Here is a 20,232-nt window from a genome sequence, read left to right as displayed (position 1 = left end):
CAATAGTAGGAAAAAACACAGTGGAAATCAATGGTTACCGATTTACAGCTTTCATTAAAACATCGACTTTCTGAAGAAAGACAGTTCAATAGCTCTTAAACAGTCTTAAAAAATTCAATAGGTCTTGAACGACACATAAATGATGACAGAATTTTTATTTTTTGGCTGAACTATTGCTTTAATTAGTCAACTTTTTGATAGTCTCATGTCAAATTCTTTATCGCGCAAACAAACAAAGTCTGAGTTGTCTGTTTTACGAGAACCATCATGACATAGTTGATATTCTAATAAAATAAACCCTAATGTCCTCTAGGTCCTCCAGTGTTGATGAAATCCAACACTGTTTGCTGTTTACATGGGATTTATGAGGCTCAGTGTCACTGGGAGATCTCCGTAATCGACTTTTGCTGGGTGATTAGCGGAGCTCCCGTTACTGTGAAAACATGCATGAAAACACAGGGGAGGCTTTGACAAACTCTTCACAGCTCTGACTCCTGGACGGATGCACATATATCTGAAGCGACAGGGTGCCCGATCTCTCTGACCTGTGTTTGTGCGTTCGTGATCTCGGTGTTGAAGGTCAGCACACAGACCTGAGCCGTCCCCGAGGTCTGCATTGACAAATATGCAGAGAAACTTCGCTTTTTCCTTCAGTGTAATATACAAGAGATCCTGACACTTATTTAGGGATGCATTCTTTGGCCCTATTCCATGTTAAAGTCCCCTAGAATTGAAATTCGTGATTTTTCTCAATATGTTAGCTAAATATCAGTAATAGTATTGAACACGTCATGTTTTTTCCTGGATAATAATATTACTAAAGGAGCTGTTCACATGGAATCGGTAAAAACCCAAACAATGCACACATAAAAATAAAACAAAATATCTGAGACATTAGTTATGTGTAATAACAAAGAAATGACACAAGGAGAAAGTGCTGAACTACTAAAATGTGTTTAATACTTTATATTAAAGGCTTTTTTTTGTTGATGTCAGCTTAAAGACGCCTCTCATATAGAGAACGAAGACACATGCATTGCTCAGGTGTGAGTTTCTCACAGACTTCAAGAGTGTCAAAATCTTGATGTTTCTGAGGGTCTCGTTTATCAAATCTGAGCTTTAGTTTGTATTCTCTATTGGATTCGGGTCAGGTGATTGGCTGGGCCATTCTACAGCTTGATTTTCTTTCTCTGAAAGCATCCGAGAGTCTCTTTAGCTGCGTTTTGGATCATTGTCTTGCTGAAATGTCCACCCTGGGTTCATCTTCATCCTCCTGCTATTGTAGATGTTGAACTGAAGCAGCTGATGTTCATTTACACTGAGGAAGGGCAGAGGCTTGCTGAAGAACTACTGAGAGATTTCAGCTGCTGTCTGGGCTTTCACTGCCGTTCTACACCTCCCTTTCTTCATGTGTTCAATACTTGTTTTCCTGCGTCATTTCATTTTATTATGCATAACTTCATTTGTGAACTAATTAGATTAGTGTCTTTGCGTATATGGGTTTCTTTTGTTGTTACCAACATCTGGTGAAAATTTCAAGTAATCAGCACCTTTAGAAATATGTTTTCTAAAACAAAAAATATTTTACGCAATGTATTTACTCTTTCGTACTGAATGTTTTCTATAAAATGCTTCACAATAATATATTTGTGTATATACATACATTAGATTGGTCGGTACAAGTACCACCGTCCAAAAATCTGTTCACCCAAATAAATATGTTGGGGGAAAATGTTAAAGGGCCATGAAGCCCCCTCGTTTCAGCAGGGTGTTTTCACACCTCTACTTTGGAAAAAGTCAGAAAAGTGGGCGTGTCCAGCTCTGTTTAGGGGGGAGTGTCGGAGGAACTAAATTGGGATGGTGTGGGAGTGTCTATTTGTGCACGCACGAGTTTCAGAGTCAAAATACACACAAACAGGAGAAAGTGATGGTGTTTAACCTACATGGACATCTGTAGTCGAATTATTTGCCAAATTATTAAATGGTGGACTTTAACTGCAGTTTGGCTCTTTCATTCAGGGAATTCATTCATGCCCCTCGCGACAAACGAGATATTTGATTCGAAGAACTGCTGCAAGCGTGTATTTTTCATGCAATGTTTGATACCGCACGGCGAATGAGAGAAAAAAAAACCTCTGCATTTCCCGGAAACTTAGATGCACACGGCAGGTAGCGTCAGAAAGCCGCGTGTGTTATTCCGGTCACTAAATGCGGTGCTAACATTTCTGCACTCAGTGCAATAGTTAACTTAATTCGATACGAACAAACTGAATAAACAAAGAGTACTGGTCGCTCACTTACCAAATCTGTAGAGACAGAACAATCACCAGCAACTAGAGCCGCGTCTTTATGGAGAGAAGACTACAAGCAAATCCAGATTTCAGCGTTTGCAGATGAGAACAGCTCTCAGGTAAACAATAATCCTCCTTAGACACGTAAGTTATTGTTGTCGAGCGTCGCGTACACTGTTAATCCATACGTGACTCTGAGCTCTCATAGAGAGAAAATGAAAACGAAACTTAACAGCAGCAAACTATAAAAGCAACACTTCACGCTTGTTTTGCCAACACAACGTGGCGTCTCTGTGGGGTAAACACGGTGACAGTAATGAATATTAATGAAGTTGCACAATAGAGCGCGCTGATTGGTTTGAACCAAGCCTTACTCATGCATTAATGCATCACACTGTACGACGTAATAAGACACACTCTGGCACAGACGTCCAGTCTGCACGCTGGAATACACGCTATTATGTCATGACCGTGACGCAGCTTCAAAAATTCGTTTCAAACAGGAAGTACGAATTTGCTTGAAATAACGCAAAAACAACCAATTTACACTTTTTAGTGAAATATAGGTGTCCTAATAGTGTTTTTAGCAGTGTGGGACACATATACGACTGTCAACAGCTCAAAAAATGTGTTTTGGTGTTTCGTGACCCTTTAAGTTTTATTTAAAAAAATTGGCCTTGCCATGATGATCTTTGCCATGACGACAGTAAATAATATTTTCATTCATTTATTTTCTTGTCGGCTTAGCGGAACAAACTGGTATGAGTGTGTGTGTGTGTGTGTGTGTGTGTGTGTGTGTGTGTGAATGTTTCCCTGGAACGGGTTGCAGCTAGAAGGGTGTCTGCTGCGTAAAAACGTACTGGATAAGTTGGTGGTTCATTCCACTGTGGCGACCCCAATAAAGGGACTAAGCCGACAAGAAAATGAATGAATGAATGAATGTTAGTTTCTGGATGAACTACCCCTTTAATATGATTTACAGAAATATCTCAGAAAAAAGGAACCCACTGTAGATCAGCCATTCACAAAGCCATTCTGTTGTCATCTAGACTGCACTAAATGAAGCTCAACACCTCAAATTGAAAAGCACACCGGGTCATTCCGGGAACAACATTTAGCCGTAGAGTCCAAAATTAACACTCGCTGATTGCCAAATGTGTGTAAAAGATGTCGGTTTACACGCCAGTTGGCTGGTGGCGAATGCAACGCAAGAAATGGCGAAAGCAGAAATTGAACCGTTTCACAAACGCAACATATAATCAGATAATGTGAGCCACAAGTGAAAAGAGCGATTCAAATCAATTGAAACTGTCGAATTTAAAAACATCTGCTGCGACTTGTGTGTCCTGTTCTAACTTAATCCTCATCTTTCCATCAGGAGGATGCCCAAAGGGCTTTTTTCAACATATGCAAACTATTTTTCATATTAAGGCACAGATATGAATAATAAAATCATCTTTTGTGAAAGTTGAGGTTTAACTTATAGGTAGGGTTCCAACACAGGCTCACTCTGAAACCGTAGCCCTATATACATTTCTGGAGATCTCGAAATATGTAGCCTGGAGTACAGTATGTATGGCTGCATTTCGTATAATACATGAACACTAGTGGGGGGGTTGGCTTACCAGCTGACCTCTTAACTTCATGTAGACGGCTTTTCCTCTGTTACCAGTTTGCCCGGGAGCTCGACATGTAGGACGGGGGGCTTGAGACGCAGAGTAAAGTTGATTGCGTCAATGGAGTTTGTTTCTGGCAAAGAACGGGTCCAGAAAGAAGGTAAGACAAAAATAAAAGCCAAAAAAATAAAGTAAACAAGTAAAGAACAGGCTGAAAACGTGGTAAAAATCAGGAGCCTTTTCTTTTTCTGGATTGCTTATTAAAACACTATTGGTTGGGTTAAGGGAAGGGCGAGGGTGGGGGCATCGTCAGTCAGTCAGACAGAAGACAGCTGCCTCTGGTGGATTTAGATGAGAACAGCAGGCGCGAACGGCACTCGCGAGAGAAATTTGAGATCTAAAAAAGCGTACACAACGCCCTCTGGTGGATTTGCTAAAACAAAAGCTGCAAAAAAGCGTACCTCCTCGGATGTATTTCCTGCTCTCCAAAAATGTATACAGGAGTATGTCTCAATAATGAGCCTGGGTTGACTTTAAAGGACACCTGAACGACATTTATTCAATGTAAAAAAATAGTTTAGATTCATTTAAAGTAGTAAATTTACTTAATATCTTGATGAAACATGATCTTTACTTAATATTCATAACATAAACTAACAAAAACATTTGTTATTAAACAGAAATCATCAAATTATGTGGTTCTATTTAAGAAATTGTATCGTAATTCATCCATTTTCCTTCGCTAAGTCCCTTATTTATTAGGTGGCGCCACAGCGAAATGAACGACCTGTATTGTAATTCAAAAATGTAATAATACAATAACAACACTGTTAAAAGTAATCCATAAAATTTACGATTAATGAAACGGCAGCTGTGCTTGCCAGAACTTTAAAGTAAAAATTATGGTAGAACCCATACTTTTTCCCCCCCTAAATTTTACGGTAAACTAACATTCATTCATTCATTCATTCATTTTCTTGTCGGCTTAGTCCCTTTATTAATCCGGGGTCGCCACAGCAGAATGAACGCAGCGGATGTCCTTCCAGCTGCAACCCATGCAGGGAGAACATGCAAACTCCACACAGAAATGCCAACTGAAAACTAACATATTAAATTAAATTATAGTATTACACAAAGTGCGTTTCCAAGTAAGAAAAGCTATACTATCTAAACATTTTGTTACACAGAAACAAAACACAACCATAAGCATATGGTGATGAGAAAATCATAAGATGAACCAGGCACGTGCACACATAGGGCTCAACCTGTGCAGTGCACATGCCCTTTTTAGTCTTGCATAGAAAGTGCACTTCCAAAATGATCTGAAGTGCCCCAGCGTCACAACCCCCCCCCCTCTTTTTTTTTCGTGCACGACATCGCCCCCCCCCACCCCCCACCCCCTTCAGAATTTTCTCCTGCACATGCCCCTTTGACAGTCTCTGCACGGGGCTGTGATGAACCAATGCAAACTAATCAAAGAGCGTTTCCCACAGTCAGAGATTGATGGTGCTCAGCGTCATTCACACAACTACAAAATAACATCATGGTAACAGACAAAATGAAAACAATACGATAAACATTATTTATCGACAATTAATGTAACTTAAAACTCTAATGTACATCACTGATGGAAAACAAACTAAAAAGATCCATAGTAATGTCAACAAAATGCAGGACCGTCGAGTCGCAGTTATTACGGTTATTAATCGTATATATTAATGACGTGCTGTTGACCAGAATTTTACTGTAGCATTTTTTACTGTTGAAATTGTGGTAACTTTTTTTAAAGTGTATGTATTTGTTAGGGAAGGAGACGCTATTTTTTCCTGGATCAAACAGCAGGGTCTAAAATTCTGTGGATTCTACGCCCCATATAGTGAGAGGAGGTGAAAAGGTCATCGGCTAGAATCTGCTCGCTTTCCCACAGGCCTGAGGGCGCAAGGTCATGTCAGGCCAATAATGCAGCGGGCAGTGCAGGAACACATTTATACTGACAATTACAAACAAAACGAAGAGTAAAGTCTGAAATATTTGTATGCATTTGTTTCATATTCATATCCAAAAGATTTGTCATGTACACAAACCTTGCACACAGAGTTCGATGTGTATTAATTAATCCATTTGAGGGAAAAAAAAGAAACGCAAAACATTTCTGAGCCAATTCAAGCAGTGATGATTTGATCTCTACTCTCTTCTTCAAAATAGAAAAGGTAAGAGGAATAGACTGCATATTGTGTTCATCCAATACTGCGTAGAGAGGAAGGAGAGTTCTCCACCTTATTAACGAGCTGCGCTGGATTATCCACAAATAAAAAGTTTGTTTCAGGAAATCAGTGGAATTTTGATGCATTGCTTGTGATACTTTACACATTTCTATATGTAAACAAGTCTTGAACAGAGACTGGCCATACCTCAAAGACTCACACACAAACATACAGAAGCAGGAGAGGTGTGTCAATCACTGAATCCAGCATAGGGTTTCTCAAATGCCCGCCACATTCTGTCTTTATATTATGCATTGTGGTTGTCAAGTCATCTGCGCTGAAGGCTCACGTGACGTCATTCTGTATTTTGCTTTTTGCATATACGATGGCTCTGAACCAACTTAGGCTCATTCTGAAAACGTACCCCTGTATACATTTCTGGAGAGCGCCAAATACGTCGCAGTAGGTATGTTTTTTTGCAGTTTTTGTTTTCACAAATCCTTTAGAGGCCGCTGTGTATGCATTTTCAGATCTCAAATTTAATCCGCCAGAGGCTGCTGTCGACTGACTGACTGACCCCTTTCCTAAACCCAACCGATAGTGTTTTCGAAAGCCATCCAGAAATAGAAAAGCTCTAGTAGCAGCCTGACTTTTACCAGGTTTTTAAATCCACATTCTCACCCTGTTATTTACTTTTGTCGGCTTAGTACCTTTATTAATCCGGGGTCGCCACAGCTGAATGAACCGCCAACTTATCTAGCAAGTATTTACGCAGCGGATGCCCTTCCAGCCACAACCCATCTCTGGGAAACACACACACTCATACACTACGGACAATTTAGCCTACCCAATTCACCTGTACCGCATGTCTTTGGACTGTGGGGGAAACCAGAGCACCCGGAGGAAACCCACGCGAAGGCAGGGAGAACATTCAAACTCCACACAGAAATGCCAACTGAGCCGAGGTTCAAACCAGCGACCTTCTTGCTGTGAGGCGACAGCACTACCTACTGCGCCACTGCCTCGCCCTGTTATTTACTTATTTATTTTAATTTTTGTGTTTTGTTTTTATTTTCCTGCCTTACCTGCAAACGTTCTTGAACCCGGTCATCGCGGTCAACTTCGCTTTGCGTCTCAGGTCCGTCTCAGGTACAGTTATCAAATCGCAGATGAGTTGTTCAGTCAACTTAAATGAATTAAGTCCAAACCACTACTGTACATAGCTACTCAAGCGCTTTGCAATTGCTTCTAGCATTAGTATGCGGCAAGCCACTGGACAAACTGGTAACAGCGGACACACAAGGAGGTAATCGGTCAGCTGGTAGCGCAAAAAAGGATCCGCGGCATAACCGGTTAGTTTTAAAGACGAAATGCAGCCATGCATACATGTATGTAGTGTATGTGTGTGAACGCAAGAGCGTTTGAGTGTTTCACAGTGCTGGGTTGCAGCAGGAAAGGTCTCCGCTGCGTAAACATATGATGGATAAGTTGGCGGTTCATTCCGCTGTGGCAACCCTTGATTAATAAAGAGACTAAGCCGAAAAGAAAATGAAGTAATGAATGAACTTTTACATATACAGCTGAAGTCAGAATTATTAGCCCCCCTGAATTATTAGCGCCCCTGTTTATTTTTTTCCCTAATTTCTGTTCTGGGAAGATTGTTTCAGCACATTTCTAAGCATAATAGTTTTAATAACTCATTTCTAATAACTGATTTATTTTACCTTTTCCATGATGACAGTAAATAATATTTTACTAGATATTTTTCAAGACACTTCTATACAGCTTAAAGTGACATTAAAAGGCTTAACTAGGTTAATAAGAGTAACTACACAGGTTAGGGTAATTAGTTGAGCTATTGTATAACGATGGTTTGTTCTGTAGATTATCGAATAAACATTAGCTTAAAGGGGCTAATAATTTTGTCCCAAAAATAGTTTTTAAAAAATTAATAACTGCTTTTATTCTAGCCGAAATAAAACAAATAAGACTTTCTCCAGAAGAAAAAATATTATCAGACACACTGTGAAAATGTCATTGCTCTGTTAAAAATCATTTGGGAAATATTTAAAAAAGAAAATAAAAATCACAAGGGGGCTAATAATTCTGAATTCAACTGTACATACTGCTGTCAAAAGAATTTTGAAAACATTTCCCTCAATCCAAGCTCTCTTTAAACGATCAACTTGAACAGTAAAGCCAATCAAGTGTGGATTTCATCGACGTGAACTCTGCGCATTGTTTCCACTTAATGGGGTCTCTGTGCTCATTTTCAGCCTTTTGAAAACGGACCCCCTGTCATGTCACACAATTCACAGGGAAGCAAAAAAACCTCATGTGCATTTCTGTGGCGCAGCGAGCGCAGTTAGAGTTACACCGCTACAGCTGGAGAGAAAAAAAAGATGGATAAACAGAAAGACAGGGCTAAAAAGGGCTGGGAGCCGAGAGTGGAATATACTGGAGCGTGGGGTTTTCCTTTTCCCCAGTCTCCCTCTGTTTAGTAGCGAGTGATGAAAGGATAATTTTCCCCTTGCCCTTTAAGCGCAGCATTGTCACAGAGTTCAGCGGCTCTAGCGACAGATGAGTTGGAGCCCCCGAGGGCCCCGCTCCAGCCTGCATCTCCTGGGCTTTTTGTTTCGAGGCACTGTCATATGAAACAGACATCTAATAGGTGAGCCTTTGTGTCCGGCCTTCACATCTGCTGAGCCGCCCAGCCCCCAAAGAGCAGCGGCCGAAGACAAACCCAGAAAAGAGTTGACAAAGGAGAGCTGATAAAGGCATGCCGGCAGGTTATTAATTCCCACTGTAGAAGCCCATTCGGTACGCTAACTCAAACTGTTCACAAAGTTGGTTTGAGTACTGTAAACTTCTCACATGCAGCTGAAGTCAAAATTATTCCTATTTTTTTTTTCTAATATTTCCCAAATGATGTTCAGGAAGTTTTAACAGTATGCCGTATGCTACTGCGTTGACGCATAGCCCTAAGCCGTGGCCGTCGGCATCTCTGACGTGCACCTCTCAAAAAATGTAACTACATGTCGCAACGATGCGTACCGTAAGCTCTGTGATTGGTCGGCTTGGTAGCGCTGACAAGTCTGGGCGGGGCTGAGAGCCGTGCGAGCCCGATGGAGCGATTGTTTACAAGTGTGGAGTCCCATGAAGGAGTTCCAGGTGGAAAGTTTTGTTTTGTGTTTACCTCATAGTTAAAGTTGTTGCACGTCTGCCGGTTCCTTCCTCAAAATGAGCGAGTTTGAGCCACTTGAGCGCAACAAAGAAACTCGACACAGAGGAACATTTACACCTCACTGCCAACTAGCGTTTCGGAAGTGTTAATGCAGACCAACAGTGACAACGCGCAGAAGTGTAAATGCACAGCTACGCGCGTTGCATGCGCCGTGGGTTACGCCGGTCACTTGACTCAGAAGTATAAACCAGGCTTTAAACTGTACACATACAGTGCTCAGCATATACGAGTACAGCCCATTTTGAAAATGAATATTTTTCTCCATGTCTCAGTGAATATGGGTAATATATAATGGTGCATTTGAACAAAACATAATTATTAAACAGATATATTTATCAAATTATTATTTTTGTCACCAAACATATTTAGAAATGGAAAGATAATACATTTTAATTCATGCAAAACAAATTACAAACTAAAACATTTCAACTAAATTTTATATATTTTTTTGTTTCTCTTGATTTTTGCTAATTTTGTAAAAAGCTAACATATAAATTTGGGCAGCTAGTTTTTAAATCATTATTACATTACATTGATGCTTCATTTCAGTCGTTTAATGATCGCTGCACCATGTTGCTAGGCCTATGTAAAATCATATAGTCAAAAGACAAATTCAATAAAAACTAAAAAAAAAAAAAAACAGCATAAATTCTGTATTAGGAAATATGAATTTATTAGAAATAAACTAAATAAACCACAATGCATAAATGTTTTTAAGTATTTGATTGTTTTAGTAGTAAATGTACAAATCTTTACAAAAAAAGCACTATATTTCGCGGTATTAGATTGAAAGCCAATGCATGATGATCGGACAATGCAATCTCACAGCAATTTTGATTTAGTGGCTAAATTCGTATGAATTTGTATGATCTAATTCGTACAATTTAGTACGACTTGCTCATCACCCAATGACGGTTGTGGTTAGGGCTGGGGTTTGGTGCCACGCCTCCTTTTTAACATCGTACATTTTCATACAATTGAACTTGTACGAGTTAGCCACTAAACGGACAAAACGTAAAATACTAACGTTTGCTTGTGAGATGATGCTGGATCGGACGTGGACATAAGGCTTTTAGTATTTAAACGGCCTGTTTTTGAACTGGAATGTGTCTCTCTTGTTTACCTGTGATCCGATCAAGCAAAAGGCGTCTTATTACTCTGTAAACAGGGCAGCATCATCAGTCTGTTAAATTCACTAACTCTCTCACATCTGCGAAGTCATCCTTGCCTCTCTCATAGTATCTTCATAGACTAGCCCACATACGGTGCGTGATAGCCTTGAAAAGGCTGCGCAGTGCAGCACGCAGGCGCAATGAGGAAAAATAGACTGACTGCATCAAAAAGGCGCTCATATTATTGCGCAATGACATCGGAAAATAATATAGATCGCGCCACCAAACACATGAAAACGAAAGTAACGGTGGTTTTAAAAATGTAAGGAGTAGAAAGTACAGATTTTTGTGTAAAAATCTAAGAAGTAGAAGTAAAAAGTTGTCAAAAAAAATAAGTAGTGGAGTAAAGCACTAATACTAGAAAAATCTATTTAAGTACTGTAATAAAGTATTTGTACTTCGTTACTTCCCATCTCTGAAGAAACTCATAAACATTAATTATTAAATTCTATAATAACTATAATAACAACTGGTAAAACACAACTACAGCTATTGTAAACTAAACATTTAAGTCATTTTTAATAAACATTTGGTGAGCATTTTCTGATGAACACAGTTTCATTATTAATATCTGCACCTTTTGGCGTTTGCTTTCCACTACACACGTGAGCTGGCAAAATCCAAAGTGTTCATGCAGACGTTTTAGTATTATAAAGCTAATCAAGCATTGTGCACATCTCATTAGAATACTTTTGCTTAATTATATTTCTATTAAGTAAATTAAATGAACTTTTTAACTGCAATGTTACAAATTAGTTTCTTTGTCTTAAGGCAGGGGTGTCCAAACTTTTTGGGCCGAGGGCCAGATGCAAAAAAAACAACGTTGTTGCGGGCCAAATTTTACACACATCACACAGACACACATATATATATATATATATATATATATATATATATATATATACAGTTGAAGTCAGAATTGTTAGCCCCTGTTCATTTTTTCCCCAATTTCTGTTTAACGGAGAGAAGATTTTTTTCCACACATTTCAAAACATATTAGTTTTAGTAACTCATCTCTAATAACTGATTTATTTTATCTTTGCCATGATGACAGTAAATAATATTTGACTAGATATTTTTAAGACACTTCTATACAGCTTAAAGTGACATTTAAAGGCTTAACTAGGTTAATCAAGTTACAAGTTAAGGTAATTAGGCAAGTTATTTTATTACAATGGTTTGTTCGGAAGACTTAAGGGGCTAATAATTTTGACCTTAAATGGTTCATAAAAAAATTAAAACCGCTTTTATTCTAGCCGAAATACAACAGATAAGTCTTTCTCCAGAAGAAAAAATATTATCAGACATACTGTGAAAATGTCCTTGCTCTGTTAAACATCATTTGGGAAATATTTAAAAAAGAAGAAATAAATCAAAGAGGGGCTAATAATTCAGACTTCAACTGTGTGTATATAGACAGACACTCAGACAGACAGACAGACAGACAGACAGACAGACAGACAGACAGACAGACAGATAGATAGATAGATAGATCATAACAAGAACTGCTGCTTAATTGAATGCATGTAATAGCGACACCCGGTGGTTATTTATTGATTTACGTTCATTTTTTAATAGCGGGCCAGATTCTATTGATATTTATAAAAAGCCACGCGGGCCGCCACAAAACTGATTGCGGGCCGCAGATGGCCCGCGGGCCGTAGTTTGGACACGCCTGTCTTAAGGTATAATTCTGTTCCATGAACAGGTACCGCCCCAGGGACAAGGGTTTGCACCTTCTTTGGTACAACACTGTACCATTTTTTCTGAGAGTGTATGTTATTTGTGTTTACATCGTTAAACATTTAGAGTATTAGTAACTTAAACTTGAAGTTCAGTTATCAAATTGATATGAGTTGTTCAGTCAACGTAAACAAATTAAGTCCAAACAACTAGCTTTTACAGTATACTCAAATGCTTTGCAATTGCTTCTAGCATTAGAGTTAACACAATAAATATAATTAAAGTCATTATTAACTCGATTTGAGTTCTGCTTAATATAATCAGATCATGAGCAGCCCGGTGGCTCAGTGGTCAGCACTGTCGCCTCACAGCAAGTAGGTTGCTGATTCAAGTCCCGGGTCAGTTGGCGTTTCTGTGTGGAGTTCTGCCTGTGTTGGTGTGGGTGCTTCGGTTTCTCCCACAGTCCAAACACATGCGGTATAGGGGAATTGATTAACTAAATTGGCTGTATAAGTGTGTGTGTGTGTGTGTGAATGTGAGAGTGTATGGGTGTTTCCCAGTATTGGGTTGCGGCTATAGGGCATCTGCTGCGGAAAACTTATGCTGGAATAGTTGGTGGTGATTGCGCTGTAGTGACCACAAGCAGGCATGAAAGAGTCGAGTTGGCACATTCTGATGGCTGTGTGGTGTACGGTGAGCATATTTTGGGTGGTGACTGTTGTTGTTGTTGCTCTTTTGGGTGGAAAAAAAAGCGTTTATTGGCTGATCCTCCAGGGGGGGTGTTGGAGGTGTTTCAGTAGCTTTTGTTTAGCTCTCTAGAGGATTCAGTGCGTGTGTGTGTGTGTGTGTGTGTGTGTGTGTGTGCTTGAGGCAGTGTGAGACTGTGAACTTCTGGCTCATGTTTCTCTATCGCTACATCCAAATGCATGCATACACTGTAAGATATATATACAGTTGAAGTCAGAATTATTCGCCCCCTTTAGATTTTTTTTTCTTTTTTAAATATTTCCCAAATGATGTTTAACAGAGCAAGGAAATGTTCACAATATGTCTGATAATATTTTTTCTTCTGGAGAAAGTCTTATTTGTTTTATTTCGGCTAGAATAAAAGCAGTTTTTAATTTTTAAAAAACAATTTTGGGACAAAATTATTAGCCCCTTTAAGTAAATTTTTTTTCAATAGTCTACAGAACAAACCATCGCTATACAATAACTTGCCTAATTACCCTAACCTGCCTAGTTCACCTTATTAACCTAGTTAAGCCTTTAAATGTCAATTTAAACTGTACAGAAGTGTCTTGAAAAATATCAAGTAAAATATTATCTTTGTCATCATGACAAAGATAAAATAAATTAGTTATAAGAGATAGGTTTCTAAAACTATTATGCTTAGAAATGTGCTGAAATAATCTTCCCTCCATTAAACAAAAATTTAGGGAAAAATAAACAGGGGTGCTAATAAGTCAGGGGGGCTAATACTTCTGACTTCAACTGTATATATTGTTCCACACAATTCTTTCATGTTGTTACAACACAAATTAAGCTAATTAAGCAAACAACTGTTGTTAAAAATCTTTGCCATGATGACAGCACATAATATTTGACTAGATATTGTTGAAGACACTAGTATTTAGCTTAAAGTGACATTAAAATGCTTAACTAGGTTAATTAGGATAAAGTTAGGGGAATTAGGCAGGTTTTCACAGTCACTAGTGATCTGGCCTATGTAGATAGCTTGAGAACTACACATCTGCCAGCAAAAGAACTACATATCCAGTTATGCACCACTCACACACCCTCCCAAGATCCCCATCATTGCAAATAGACACAGCTGAAGCTGTTCAAGGCTAATCACACAGAGAGTTTGTACACCTCTGAAACACACACACACACACACATTGCTGAGTCTTGTTATGCTGTTTGTGAACATTACGTCGTGGTTTCCTTGCCTTTCCGTGTTAGACCATTGCTTTGTTTGTTAACGTTGCCTGCTGCCTGCCTGTACTGACTATTCGCATGTGTTTTGACTACGTCTCTGGATTCCCTGTATACATCTGTTTGCCTCTGTGTTGACTTTTGCTTGCCTGACCATCATGCTAAACATGCATTTGGATCCGTACTCCTTTGTCAGTGTCCACTTCACATTACACCATGAGGTGTGTGTGTGCGGTTTATAAAGTCCATATAATAAGTCTTTGGCAATCCTCCGCCTGTGTGTTTGCAATCAGTCAGGAACCGGTGTGAGTGTGTGGTGCATGACTGGATATGTAGTTCTTTTGCTGGCAGATTTGTAGTTCTCCAGCGATCTGCATGGGCTAGATCGCTGGTGACTGTGACACAAGTTATTGAATAATAGTGGTTTGTTCTGGAGGCGATCCAAAACAAATATTGGTTAAGGGGGCTAATAATATTGACCTTAAAATGGGTTTAAAATAATAAAAGCTGATTTTATTGTAGTTAAAATAAAACAAATAAGACTTTCTCCAGAAGAATAAACATTAGAGGAAACACTGTGAAAAATTCCTGAGTCTGTTCAACATAATTTAATAAATAATTAAAAAGGAAAATTAAAATTACTAAAAAAAAAACAACTAAAAACTAAAATTACCTTAATGATTGACCTCCTAATCGTCAATATATAATATGCACCCTGTTTATAATTATTTGAGTGAGTAAATAGTGAGTACATTATAATTTTGGGGTGAACCATCCTTTAAAGGGGTCTGCCACAGTGACAAGGTGTTGTATTTTTTTCTGAGTGTGTATATGAAGAAGCCTTTTCATGAGTCTGACCACCGCAATGTCTCTCACCTGCAGAGCTATGAGTATGTTGGGCAGCGCCTGACCGTAAGTGTCATGGCAGTGCACCGCCAATGCACCAGCGGGCACTTCTGTCAACACATCGCTCAGCATCTCGGCCATGGAGCCCGCAGTGCCCACGCCAATGGTGTCCCCCAGGGAAACCTCATAACAGCCCAGCTCAAACAAGCGCTTCGCCACCTGGGCCGGAACAGAGGGAAAAAAGCCATGAAAACACTATTCCCCGCTGGAAATATAAACAAGATGAAGGAGTGCACACAGAGAGCTCTTTCTGAGCGCTAGAAAAGCAGTGCACGTCTTACAGCGTCATGCAGGATTTTCAGCAAACATCGTAATAAGGGGCCTTGGGGGACTACAAACATTGTAGGAAGAAACAAAAAGTATATGTAGAGAGAGAGCTCCATGGATATTTTAGCGAAGTAGTGGTCAAAAAATTGTTATTTGAATTGAAAAACACGAAGGATTAAATGAAAAAACAAAAGTGGTTATTGGAAAATGAATTAAAATAAATTAATAATCAACACAAAACTCACAAGCACTCATTCTGTGGCAGAAAATCTGATCTGGAGCGGTTTAGAGAACTACCTGTAGATAGGGTTTTTACAGCCAAACCCATTCAGTCGAGAACAAAAACATAATTATCTGTATAAACATGAAACATTTTCTTTCATTTTCTGCCAAAATATATTACACTTCATTTTTAATTGAAAGAAAAGTGTCTACATTCTTCACATATTTTTCTCTTTTTTTCATAAAATAAGTTAGATGATCTGGTTTTCCGTTACCATAGCAGCAATAGAATTACTACAACAGATTAACTATTATAGTTGACATGTTACCATAGCAACTATACAATTGCCACAATAGACCAGTTATTATAGTAGTTAGGTTACCATAGAAACAATATAATTACAACAGATAAACTATTATAGTTGATGTGTTACCATAGCAACTATACAATTACCACAACAGACCAATTATTACAGTTGTTGATGTGTTACCATAGCAACTATAGAATTACCACAATAGACCAATTATAGTCATTAATGTGTTACCATAGCAACAATAGAATTTCACAATAGACCAATTATAGTTGTTAACTTACCATAGCAACAATATAATTACAACAGATAAACTATTAAAGTTGATGTGTTACCATAGCAACTATAGTGTTACCACAATAGACCCATTAATAGTCTTTAAGTTACCATAGCAACATTAAATTACAACAGATCAACTATTTTAATTGATGAGTTACCATAGCATCTATACAATTACCCCAACAGACCAATTACTAGTTGCTAAATTTGTTATCATAGCAACTATAGAATTACTACAACAGATCAACTACTATAGTTGATGTGTTACTATGGCAACTATAATTACCACAACAGATAATCTACTGTATTTGTTGTTAACATACTGTAGCAACTATAGAATTACCACAACAGACCAATTACCACAGTCGTTGATGTGTTACCATAGCAACTATAGAATTACCACAAAAGGCCAATTATTATAGTTGTTATGTTACCTTAGCAACTATACAATTACCACAACAGATCAACTACTATAGTTAATGTGTTACCATAGCAACTATACAATTACCACAACAGATCAACCACTGTACTTTATGTGTTACCATAGCAACCATAGAATTACCACAACAGATCAATTATTATAGTTGTTGTTACCAATGCAATTATAAAATTTACCACTACAAATTAATTGCAATAGTCGTCGTTACCATAGCAACTATAATTACCACAACAGATCAACTACTGTAGTTGATGTGTTACCATAGAAACTACAGAATTACCACAACAGAGCAACTGCTATTGTTGTTGTGTTGCCATAGCAGCTATAGAATTACAATAACAGATCAATTACTACAGTTGTTGTGTTGCCATAGCAACAATAACATTACCACAACTGACCAACTGCTATTGTTGTTGTGCTGGCATAGCAACTATAGAATTACCATTACAGATCAACTGTTACCATAGCAACAATATCATTGCCATAACAGATTAATTGAAGTACTCTTAAAGTGCTATTAAAGTTCAAAACATTATAATATTTACGATAAATTAAGTTTTTGTGTCATGCGGGCTTTCACAATGAATTTAGCACATACTAGAACAGATTTAATTCCGACTAAACAAATATATTACAATACCTTCGTGACTTGTGAGGGTTTTACTTGTCCTTCATAGGGACAGCCGAGAGCGCAGGAAACATACCTGGAAAGAGAAGAGTGGTAAAGTTATAGGATATATAGCTCACAATATACCACAATGGGGAAATAACGCCAAGTGCTGTTTTACTGCATCCGCACGAGCAGCCAAAAACTGCTCTTACAGAGGATTACATCTATCACGAAAAATAAAACACAATGTTCAGCCACGGGCGAGACGTATAGCTGGTGTCAAACGGTTGTGACAAATAGGAGCAATAGTGTTGACAGTGGGAATGAGAAATGTTGCAGTACCAGCTATATGCGCTTTCCATATGTGAAGGAAACGTGTTCTGCTAGACACAGCGGACAGGCAAGCGAAGAGTTGAAAATGTTTCTCTCGGGCTTATATGGTGGTCAGATGATACTTCTGTGTGCTACCAGAATTTCCGTGTGAGTATTAGGCGTTGAGTCACATTTGCCAGAGTGAAGTGACTGCTCTCTATCGGTTTTATTTTTTTCATTCAGAAAAGCCTCAGCCTGGACACACATCTGGACTTGTACTTGTAACAGATACAAAGCCCAACACACTGCGCGCACATCTGGAACTTGAGTTATTTACTCATTAATTCTGAAATAATTTCATGCTGCTCCGGTGCCCCGTCTCAAAACCTCAACGGAGAAGAGTCCAAGTACAAAAATAAAAGAAACCACTGGCCTTTTGGTCAAACCGAAGATCTGCTGCTGAAAGCTACAGTGATGTAATTGAAGTCCAGCGGTCATTCAGCACAGAACTGCTGCCTCATGCTGGCAGTTTATTATTATACTGGTAACACTTCAGTTTATGTAACCATTTAGCACCATTACTACTGGCTTATTATTAAGATATGAACTTTATTAGAACTTATAAAGTATCTTATTTTACACCCCTAATACCTAAACCCAACTACTACCTTACTGACTATTCATTCATTCATTTTCTTTTCGGCTTAGTCCCTTTATTAATCTAGGGAAGCCACAGCGGAATGAACCGCCAACTTACCCAGCATACTTTATTTGCTCTTCCAGCTGCAACCCATCACTGGGAAACACCCATACACTCTCATTCACACACATACACTACAGACAATTTAGCTTACCCAATTCACCTATACTGCATGTCTTTGGATTTGTGGAGGAAACCGGAGCACCCGGAGGAAACCCACGCCAACACGGGGAAACATGCAAACTCCACATAGAAATGCCAACTGATCCAGCCGAGGCTCAAACCAGCGACCTTCTTGCTGTGAGGCAGGAGCGCTACTCACTTTGCCACAGTGCTGCCCCTTACTAACTATTATCAAGTCTTAGCTAATGGTTTGTTAATAGGGTGAATTGTGTGTTAAAATAAAGTGTGACCATTATATTCGTTTAGATTAATAATCGCTTGTTATTCTAGAAAACATTTGGTAAAATAAAAATATGAAAAATATATAACACTATTCATTTGGTTTTAGGATATTTGAATGAAAGAGACATACATATACCCACCGGCCACTTTATTAGGTACAGCTGTCCAGCTGCTCGTTCAGGCAAATTTCTAATCAGCCAATCACATGGCAGCGACTCAATGCATTTAATCATGTAGACATGGTCAAGACGATCTGCTGCAGTTCACACTGAGCATCAGAATTGGGAAGAAAGGAGATTTAAGTGACTTTAAACGTGGCATGGTTGTTGCTGCCAGACGGGCTGCTCTGAGTATTTCAAAAACTGTTGATCTACTGGGATTTTCACGCACAACCATCTCTAGGGTTTACAGAGAATGGTCTGGAAAAGAGGGAATATCCAGTGAGCAGCAGTTCTGTGGGCGCAAATGCCTTTATGATGCAAGAGGTAGAATGGCCAGACTGGTTCCAGCTGATAGAAAGGCAACAGTAACTCAAATAAGCACTCGTTACAAGCGAGCTCTGCAGAAGAGCATCTCTGAACACACAACACGTCCAACCTTGAGGCGGATGGGCTACAGCAGCAAAAGACCACACCGGGTGCCGCTCCTGTCAGCTAAGAACAGGAAACCGAGGCTACAATTCACACAGACTCACCAAAACTGGACAATAGAAGATTGGAGAAGCGTCGCCTGCTCTGATGAGTCTCCATTTCTGCTGACACATTCGGATGCTCGGCTCAGAATTTGCCCTCAACAACATGAAAGCATCGATCTATCCTGCCTTGTATCAGCAGTTCAGGCTGATGGTGGTGCAATGACAATGATCACCTTTGAGATGTGGTGGAACAGGAGATTGGCATCATGGATGTGCAGCCGACAAATCTGCAGCAACTGTGTGATGCTAAAATGTCAATATGGAGCAAATTCTCTGAGGAATATTTCCAGTAGCTTGTTGAATATATGCCACGAAGGATTACGGCAGTTCTGAAGGCAAAAGGGGTGCCAACCCGATTCTAGTGAGGTGTACCTAATAAAGTGGCCGGTGAGTGTATAGTGCCTTTAATAATGCACTTTTGGATCCTGCAAGTTCAACACAAACTATTTTGAAAGCATGTCATTCCTGAAGGAGGTTTGAATGTGCGATTACAGTCAGTTCCTGAATATGAGGTTACAATCTTGCCTACAAGCTTCCCTTTACCAGCCCAGATCTTTATCCGCTTTGCAGAAGCAACCCTTTGAGCAAATTTAATCCTTTATAAATATAATAAATATAACTTTTCCACAGTCATAGGCAGATTGCTGGCCTGATCCTCATTCAGATTTAAAGGGAACCTATTATGTTGCTTTATACAATGTTTCAGCTCAAAATACCACACAAATGTTTTATAACTCTCTGAAAATGCCCCTTTTAGGCTTTGATCCTAATAGTGCTGCTTTGGAGGCTGTCACTTTAAATTCAAATTATTTTTTTTTTTAAAGGGCAGAGGGCAAAGTGCATGTGTGTCAGCATAATGGCAGATTCATTTGTCTTCATCTAAAACTCCACACTTATAATCCTCTAAGTCAGTGGTTCTCAAACCTTTTTCATCAAGTACCA

General features: G+C 38.9%; 2 protein-coding genes across 33 annotated transcripts in view; one reads left to right on the top strand and one right to left on the bottom strand.

Moving 5' to 3' along the window:
* The window catches only part of lrrc1 (leucine rich repeat containing 1), a 593,918-nt gene that overhangs the window by 353,526 nt on the left and 220,160 nt on the right, over positions 1-20,232 (top strand). The window lies entirely within an intron of this gene.
* hmgcll1 (3-hydroxymethyl-3-methylglutaryl-CoA lyase like 1) overlaps positions 1-20,232 on the bottom strand; it is a 238,908-nt gene that overhangs the window by 208,270 nt on the left and 10,406 nt on the right. For 28 of the 32 annotated variants that reach the window (XR_015505378.1, XR_015505372.1, XR_015505381.1 and 25 more), the window contains 2 exon segments: positions 17,210-17,273; positions 15,022-15,210 (listed from right to left, as the gene is read on the bottom strand). Coding sequence is in view for 6 of the 32 variants with exons in the window: in XM_087278420.1 (XP_087134546.1) it covers positions 15,022-15,210; positions 17,210-17,273 (253 nt within the window). In the remaining 26 variants the exon portion in view is untranslated. 32 annotated transcript variants of the gene reach the window in all.

This window comes from Danio rerio, chromosome 13, assembly GCF_052040795.2.
Source record: "Danio rerio strain M-AB ecotype USA chromosome 13, GRCz13ab, whole genome shotgun sequence".
NCBI classification, from domain to species: Eukaryota; Metazoa; Chordata; class Actinopteri; order Cypriniformes; family Danionidae; genus Danio; species Danio rerio.
Note: the sequence above shows the minus strand (reverse complement) of the source record. Positions and strands in the feature narration are given on the sequence as shown.